The following is a 9427-nucleotide window of genomic DNA, read 5'->3' as shown; positions in this document are numbered from 1 at the left end:
CTACTATATCATGACGATCGGTGAAACAGATTATAACGGCCACTTTCTCAAATCATGATGGAATTATTGCAATTCACGAGGCTAGTCGAGAATGTGTATGGCTAAGGTTAAGACTCAACACATTCGTGAAACGTGTGACTTATCTTCTAATAAAAATATTCCAACAATATTATACGAAGACAACACAACTTGCATAGCCCAAATCAAAGGGGATATATTAAAGGAGATAGAACAAAACGTATTTCATCGAAGCTTTTCTACACTCATGATCTTGAAGAAAATGATGACATTGCTATACAACAAATCTGTTCGAAGGATAACCTGACAGATTTATTTACAAATGCATTACCAACCACAACTTTTGAAAAATTGGTGCACAACATTGGAATGCGGCGACTCATAGATCTTAAGTGATGTTTTCATGAGGAAGAGTAAATATATTGTATTCTTTTAGGAATATGTATTATATGAAATATATACTCTTTTTCCTTCACTAGGGTTTTTTTCCATTGAGTTTCCTTAGTAAGGTTTTAATGAGACATATTATATATATATGGGCATCTAAAGGGGAGTATTATGAATATTATAATAAGAAATAGATGTCCATTGTTTAATGTCCAAAAGCCATGTGTCACCATTCACGTTGTCCATGTGCCTTATAGTAATTATGCTTGGTGTCCATGTAAGTCCACATAATACTTGTCATTTTTCCTATAAATAGTGACATTTGGTAGATCTTAAAATAATATACGTATACCCATTGGTGAGAAATCCACACCAAATTCCACTAAAATTTTCATTGTCTAATTTTATAATTCTAGTTCTTTTATAATTCTAGTTTTTATTTATTTATTATTAGTATATAAAAATATTATTATATTATATTTTTTATATCTGTAGTCTCGTTGTGCTCATCAATTTTACAAGAGGTTTTACTTGATTTATTATTTTTAATTTTTACACGAGCCGAGACAAAACGCTGCGTAGACTTGCGAGGTGAAAAATTAAACTTGCGAACACGCGGGATATACCACCCCATAACCGGGGTTCCGACAAAGGCCAGGATACGACGGCTCCTAAGCCTTTACGGAACGACATGTCGTCGAATTTATTCGAGAGGGAAATTATATACAAAAAATTGCGGAAACCCTAGCCACCCAAGGGCGAAAATTTGCCAAGTTTGCTCAGTTATTCTCCCAACCATTCAATTAGGGCTACCAAGATTGCAGTTTGATTCAGTTTTGTATTTGGAAGATGGGGAGAAGAGTCAAGCAGAAGAAGTTCAAATTCGAGGACGACGATGACGAACTTCAGGTTGTGAATAGTGCGGCTTCGAAGTCTGCAAATTCGCTGAGCAGTGACGACGACGAGGCCAATGAAGATCTTAGCCTCAAAATTGTCGAGAAGGCTATGCAATTGCGCTCCGGAAAGTTGGTTACCGATGCCGGCGTTAATAAGGATGTTAAGTGTGAACAAAGTGGTAAAGGTGATATTGTTGGCGTTGGAGCCATTCGACTGCTTTCATCGACATTGGAGGGTGCCGACGCCGACGACGGAACTGACAGAGCCAGCGCTGATGGCATTGCTGCTGCTTCTGAGGGGCGAGAACTAGGGAGTAAGAAGACAGTGAAGAAGAGGAAGAAGAAAGTTAAGAAGCTGGGAACCGAAGACCGCGATGTGAGTATTTTACTACTATCGCTTTAGTCTTTTTGGAAGAATCTAGTGGAGGGAGTGAGTTATAGAAGGATTGTTTATCTTTTAGCGCATTGCCACAGCCTAAGAGACCTCCCCATTCGGGTTTTGTTGACGACTCGATGACAGTGGCAAGAAAGAAGTCCTAAACTTAGGCCAATGCTCATTGAACCATAACCAGTGTATTGATGGAATTTTCACCTGCTTATGTGGTTTATGGAAAACAAAATATCTGATAACATAGCACTAGTTTCAAAGTATGAACTGTCCTAAATTTTGAACCAGAGATTGTATTTATTTTCCTATAATCTGATAAGACAATCGTGGGGTATGTCTACTAGAGGTTCGTATTTCATAATTGACTTGCTGCTTCCTTTCATTTTAGATGGTTGTCACAGAAGGTGCGAAGATCAAGACAACTGGAATGATAGATCATGTGGATTCAGTGGAACCAAACTCTACCGAGACAACTGATAATAATGTGTTCAGGAAGCTTCTTGTGAGTCCCTTTAACTGCTCTGAACTGCCATTAAGGAAAAGTTAATGTTTGTGCTTGTGGATGCTTAGTTTTGTATCTCTCATATATTATTCTACCAGCGTGGACCAAGATATTTTGATCCTCCAGATAGTTGGGGAACATGCTATAATTGTGGTGAGGAAGGTCATAATGCTGTGAATTGCACATCAGCTAAACGGAAGAGACCATGTTTTGTCTGTGGAAGTTTGGAGCACAATGCAAAGAGTTGCTCAAAGGTCAGGAATAAAACATGCAAAATTGATCTACTCTTACTTCCCTTTGCTTTTCTTTTGTTACAGCTATCCTAGATGGTTCTCACTTCTCATTCGGGGGGGTGTCCATAGTTGGTCTAACTAGTATAAATATCGAATGTTGAGGTCACGGGTCAGGTCCTGTTGGTGGCAATAAACATGAGGATTCCTTTGTCACATTCAAGCCTCAGAATGTAGATATAGCGAGTTTAGTGCAAGAGTTCTCTGACACGGAGACGTAGTGGTCTGAATGTGGTCTGAATGTGGTCTACTCATATCTCTGCATTTTTTTAATGATCATTAATAATTATCCACTTCATCAAACATCTTTTGTGTCTGAGGTAATTTTTTAGAAAAATAAATTGTCTTCAAGTTTGAAATTCCTACTTCTAATCTAGAGACACAATCTATTCACAAGCAGCCTGAGTGTCTCACGTGCTGGAGTATTGTCTTCTTAAAATTCTCCTGTTTCTTGCTCATTTGGATTTATCGAAAACTGAAAACCTGCTCCTTACTATTCTCAGGCACGAGACTGTTTTATTTGTAAGAAAGGTGGGCATCGTGCAAATGACTGTCCAGAGAAGCACAGGGATGTCTCTTCAAGCTTAAAAATATGTTTAAAATGTGGAGATTCTGGGCATGATATGTTTTCTTGTCAGAATCTTTATCCAGATGATGATCTTAAGGTCTTCTACTTTGTATTGTAGTGTACTTTCTTGGCTCTTTTCCAGAAATTGTTTTGCATGGTGTATCATTTTTCTCAACTTGACTTCTAGAAACTTTTTTTTTCTTTTCAGAACATACAATGCTACATTTGTAAGAAATTTGGTCATTTATGTTGCGTGAATTCCATCAGCGGTACTTCAGTAGTTTCCTGCTATAAATGTGGACAGACTGGACATACTGGTCTGGTAAGTTCTCTTTGCTTACATCTGACTCTATAAGATGTTCACATGATATACTTATATCACTCTTCATTTTCATTTGAGATGCTCTCTGGGTTTTTTTATGTTTTATTTTTATATGCAACTGTCCTCGTGTTTCACTTTCACCCCAGTTGACAGTAGCCATCGGAAAATTGATTCCAGTTCTGAATTTTGCTGATTCTTCAGCATTGAATTCCTGGACTTGTGTAGTGAGTGTATTTTCTTATGCAGATCAAATAATTGGGATTGATGAGATGCTAATATTTACTTGTAATTATAGAGTTCAATGTTTACTGTTTAGTGTGTCAAACTTTTGAGAAAGTAGGTGAGGGTCAATAGTGTTGCTTTCACTTATTTTGACTTGATGCCTCTGTACACGGAGGATGGAATATTTAAGTACAGGAATTTGTTGATTAATGTTCCTTGCTTCTAAATGTATTGCATGTGGATGATTAATTTTTTGTCCTGTGTGTATGTGAATTTACAGTCATGCTCGAGATTACGTGGGGATGCCTTTGGTGCTGTATCACCTAGTCAATGCTATAGATGTGGTGAAGAAGGGCATTTTGCCCGTGAGTGCACAAGTTCAACCAAGGTAGTTAGGGAAACATTAGGAGGTGAAAATACTAATTTTGTTATGCATTTACTTATATTTCTTGTTGTAATCTGATTATAAACTTGTACTCTATGGAGCTTGCTCAGAGTGGCAAGAGGAGTCGTGAGGAAGCCTCTGGTGCCGCATCACCTAGCCCATGCTATAGATGTGGTGAAGAAGGGCACTTTGCCCGTGAGTGCACAAATTCCACTAAGGTAGATAAAAGAGTTAAAGAGCTACATATCGGCCTCGGCCTGCTTTATTGTGGAAAAATCTAAGAGAGGACATTCATTTTCTTATATTTTCTGTCGAAATGTCATTCTAAAAATCTAAACTGATACTATATGGAGCTTGCTCAGGCTGGCAAGAGGATTCTTGAGGAAACCTCTGGTGCTGCATCACCTAGCTCATGCTATAAATGTGGTGAACAAGGGCATTTTGCTCGGGAGTGCACAAGTTCCACTAAGGTATATAAAATAGCTTACATATTTGCCTGTTTTATTAGAAAAGAATTAGGAGTAGAAAACGTTAATTTGTTATATATTTATATTTCCTGTCGAAATGTTATTCTAAACTTGTACTTTATGGAGCTTGCTCAGGGCGGCAAGAGGATTATTGAGGAAACTTCTGTTGCTGCATCACCTAGCTTATGCTATAGATGTGGTGAACTAGGGCATTTTGCTCGTGAGTGCACAAGTTCCACCAAGGTATATAAAATAGTTTACATATTGGCCTTTTTATTGGGGAAAAATTCGGATGAAAAACTGCTCATTTGTTATACTGTTATATTTCCTGTCAAAATGTGATTCTGAAACTTGTACTAGCTTGGCTCAGGGTGGCAAGAGGAATCGTGAGTTATCAAATTCAAGATCGAAGTCACAAGTAGAAGAAACTAACCATATGGTGTCAAAATCTGCACCTCATGATAAGAAGAAAAAGATAAACCATGAAGAACAATACTCCAACCTGCCTAGTAAGTCGGGACAAACGGGTCGCTGGATACTGGAAGGTAGTGGTTCTGGTAACTTCTTCAATGGCACATTTATGAGAAATGACTGGAATTCTCCTGTTACACCATCATCTCGGTGGGGTCATAATTATTATACAGAATATACCGGTCAATACGCAAACCCTCAATTTTCCGATCATTATGCAAGCCCTCAATCTTCCGGCCACTATGCAGGCTCTCAATCTTTCTCTAAGAGGCACACATTACATCCAGGGACTCCGATGTCATTAGGAACCACTAGAACTCCTCAGAATGGATACTCGGCGTCAAGATTTGGAGGCTTTAGCAATGAAGGAAGGAGGAAAAGCTACGGATGGTGGTAGAAAGTGTTATTTGATTTGAATGATTGGTAGCTGTTGGGAAAAAAATACTGCTCGAAGATTTGTTCTCTTCAAAGCAGAATCTGAGATCATTGTAAGTTATATTGCTTCATTTGTAACAGTACCAAATTTACTTTTTTTTAGCGTAGTTTACATGTTACCCTATTGCTCGTTAGAGTTGCTTGTCAGGTTTCTTTTTCTGCAGTTTATAAATTTACACATTTATTAGTTTCTCTGCATCATCGGTCCAAACTGTACAACAGCAAATTGAAAATTAAAACAGTTATCTGGCAAAATATTAGTTTGGACTTGATTGGTCAACATTTGTTGAAGATCTGAAAGCCCATGGCTCGGATTTGGGTTAAAAACACTTTTTCATTTGAAGATTTGGGTTAAAAACACTTTTTCATTTGAAAATACTTTTTTAAGCGCTTGAAAAGTCGATCCATAGTTTTTTTTTCCTTCTACTGGAGTAGGAAACTAATAATATGAGTACTAGTGTATTAGATATCTATCTCTGCAAAATTACAAAGTAGGAAACTAATAGTATAGATGTTTCTCGTATACTCTTCCTATCGAGCATGTTCTAAGACAAGCAAATGAAGTAGTCAATGTTTTAACTCTATGCTCGTCTCTCCATTTTAACCTCAACTTTAGTCTTTTTCTGTCTATTTGTTTGTTTGTTTTGTTTTGTTTTGTTTTGTTTTTTTGTTTTTTTGTTTTTTGTTCTTTTTTTTTTTTTTGTTTTTTTTTGAAAAAAAAAAAAGAAAAAAGAAAAAAGAAAAGGAAGAGAATGAAAAAAAGGGTTTGGAATTATGATAAATTTTCTTTAATGGAAATGGTCATTGTATTTTTAGCTTTTTCAGTCAAGTCTTTGCAGATCATGTTGCAGTTACCTCTTGTTTTTAATAGAAAGAATAAGTGGATTTAAATTAAATGAATCTAAAGTAACCTGAAATGGAATTTTTATACCACTAAATTTGGGGTCGTATCCATTAAAATTATAAATTAGTAGTTGTATCAATTTAAACGTGTCTTACAGTCTTGTTCGACAAATATCGTGTGAAATTTATAATTTGTATCAAAACTCCTAAATTTTTATAAGCAAATTAAGACCATTCATTATGATTATTTTGTAAAATCATCAATGTCTCAATTTGTTCACGTATAAATTTTTTCACACGTATTATGATTATTTTGTAAAATCATCAATTTATTCATTATGATCATTATATGTCTCACACGATGTTTTTCCAAATCTAATGTTTTAAATTGATATAACTCTTAAAGTTTAGTTAAATTGATATTTTTTTCTTTATAACACGTGGAGTGTGAAAGAATCAAATCTCTTATATCAAAGTTGATATTACAAGTATTATGCCTCTTAAATTATGCTATTTTAACTTTTGTGTCACACATTTCATCTAAGAGGTTAAAGATTGACATTAGAGTGAAATCGATCGGTCCAATCCAACTAGTATGATTTGAGTTGGTTAATATATTGATCTAAAATAATCCGAACTTATTTTTAACTTTAAAATGTATATATATATTAGCTTATAATACAATTACATATACATAATTTATTTAAGTTTTATCTTTTTTAGATAATTTATTTCTCAACAACTCCTAAAAATAGTTTTTTAGCACAGTGGAGAGAAAAAATTTATTATATAAATTAGTTGTTAATCTTAATTTAATATATGAAAATAATTGAATTAAAATTTTACGTATTAACATCTTACTTCTTTTTAGAACACAAATTTAAATAAGTAACTCGATGCATCCAAACCAACCTAAATATCCTATAGTTGGATTGAGTTGAGTTCATTTTTTAATAAAAATTATTTAGATCGAAGAAATTAATCATAAAAACAATTGAATTGGATTTAAAAAATCCTTCAATCTAACTCACGAACACCCCCTAATCAAGCATATTCCACATTACATATTAAACTGAGAAAAAATAAAGAAATTCGTAGTAGTAACGAGGAAAGCTTCGTTTATTACAAAAATTTTGCTTATAGATATACCTTGCCATAATTATTACCATTCTTCGTTCTTTCTTCTCTTGCCACAATTTATTATTCCGCATGGGGGAGGAGGAAAAGGTCAAATATGCAATTAAGCTTAATGTTTCATTCTTAAATTAGCTCTAATTTGATTATTGATTTAAGGTGGTTTGGATTGTTTTTTTAAAAAAAATGTTTTTTTTTTAATTTAAACATTTTAAATCAAAACGGTATAAATTACACTTCAAAAATTATTTTGAAACGGTTGTCAAACACTTTATTTATTTTTTCTTTTCTAAAATGACTTATTTTTTTAAATTAGACACTTGAAAATATATTACAAACAACCTTTTAATTTTATAAAATATCCACCCATTTATCTCTATTTTACTTTTAACTTGTTATATGAGTTAGAAAAAGTGTATTAAGTGTATTAACAATTTTAGAAATTTTATTATAGTATTCATCGACGGTTTATTACTACGTCAATTAACATGTGATAAGTCTGCAAGTAGTAAAGAATTTAACTATATGATTGAAGGTGTAAGCCTTAATTATTTCAGCTATATCTAAATTGACTATTTATCAAGTACAATAGAGGACGGAGGGATTAGAATCACAAACTTCTTGATTACTAACACATACCATATGTTAGCTAAGTTATCATGCCTTTAATGATTGACTATTATTTATTAATATATGGATCCACTATTTTTTTTTTTTATATTAATTCACATGTAATTTACTACAGGAACTTATATAACATAGAACCAACAACCAACAAATTTTTGTCCTAAAAAATCTTGTATTACTTTTATTTCACCTTAAAGTAAAAAGATGGTTACTTGAAAATGTTTTTTTTCCCTTAACAATGAATAACAAGAGAACACTTAGGAAAATTTTGAAGAACTCCTATGTCCATATTTAATATTGTTTCTCCTTTCAATAGCTATTGGGCAAGGACAAAACATAACTTATTATATTAAAGTAATTTATTGAACAAAAAGCTTTGGTACATTTTATACTCATCATCATGTTTCATTTTAATAAAGAAACCTCTTCTTCTAGATTTATATTTGGCCCATGTCTTGGTGTTATAAAATATTTTATGGTGTGTTTGGGGAGCTTGAATGTAATAAAGATTATTAAAAATCAGAAAAATGTTGAAAAACATGAGTAATCGAAGACGGAATGAAAATGAGATAATGAAGCATGAAAACAATGAGAAAAAGGGTTAGATTGAAAATTGTCGGAACGGAATGAGTTTTGTATTATAAATCGGAACCAAAACGCTCAATCCAAACATGAATTTTCTATTACATCATATTACAATCCCATTCCATCATGGACCATCAACCATACTTGTAACGGTTGTTTTGCTTCCATTTTTTGTGTGTCAACTTGATTGGAAGAGGTCAAATTGTTAGGCGAAAAAAAAAAAAAAAAAAACCACATGAGAATTTCTTTCTTCAATATTACCTCTCATTTCATTTTGGTATTTGGTTAATGTTTATTATACATTTATTTTTTCTTCACTCTCAATCAAGGTCCATTTTTCATTAGGGTTGTTTTTGGGGGGAATATTTGATGCATTTGGGCACTAAATGCTCTTTGATAGATGGTAAATCTCTCTCCACAAGCCTTGCAATTTGCAAAAGATGAAGTCTAAAGGTTAAATCCTCTGTTTTTCTCATAAAAGTTTTTCATTTCCCTCACAATCTCAATCTCTCTCTTGTTCTTCTTTCTCTCTCCTCCATAGTCTTTTCTTCCATGGTCTTGAAGTCATACTCAGTATATTCCTTCATCCAAAAGTTTCCTCATGACTCATAAACATTCAAGTTAGTACTAACACCATAGCCTTGTTTTTGCTGATCTTATTGTTCTCATCTCAATTATCCCCTCTATTCAATTCCCTTCCATTCACTAGTTTCTACCATAATTGTGAAAACCCTAATTTTCCTTTCCGCCTTTTCTGTCTCAATTTTGATCTTTCTGAGTTGGGTTTTGTACTGGGATTACTCTTTGAACTTCTTTTCGATATCTTTGATTGATTCTTGCAGTTTCTCTCTGAACCCAGTTTTGTTAGAGCTTACTTTTTCCTACAC

At 33.7% G+C, this 9427-nt stretch overlaps 1 protein-coding gene across 2 annotated transcripts; it reads left to right on the top strand.

Moving 5' to 3' along the window:
• The first annotated feature begins 1046 nt into the window (after positions 1-1046).
• On the top strand, positions 1047-5485 carry LOC150031292 (uncharacterized). Of its 2 annotated transcripts, none has more exons than XM_090309131.1 (10): positions 1047-1677; positions 2078-2191; positions 2290-2445; positions 2985-3146; positions 3258-3371; positions 3874-3981; positions 4089-4196; positions 4341-4448; positions 4581-4688; positions 4816-5485. In XM_090309131.1, exons 1-10 carry the CDS (start codon positions 1255-1257, stop codon positions 5311-5313), a joined length of 1899 nt encoding a protein of 632 aa, XP_090165257.1. In that variant the 5' UTR covers positions 1047-1254; the 3' UTR covers positions 5314-5485. The 2 variants fall into 2 exon arrangements, with proteins under 2 accessions (XP_090165257.1, XP_090165256.1); XM_090309130.1 differs by having other exon boundaries at positions 4080-4196.
• Positions 5486-9427: the final 3942 nt, after the last annotated feature.

This window comes from Benincasa hispida, unplaced genomic scaffold, assembly GCF_027475165.1.
Source record: "Benincasa hispida cultivar pf3 unplaced genomic scaffold, pf3_genome.v1.1 HicScf1325, whole genome shotgun sequence".
In the NCBI taxonomy this organism is placed as follows: Eukaryota; Viridiplantae; Streptophyta; class Magnoliopsida; order Cucurbitales; family Cucurbitaceae; genus Benincasa; species Benincasa hispida.
Note: the sequence above shows the minus strand (reverse complement) of the source record. Positions and strands in the feature narration are given on the sequence as shown.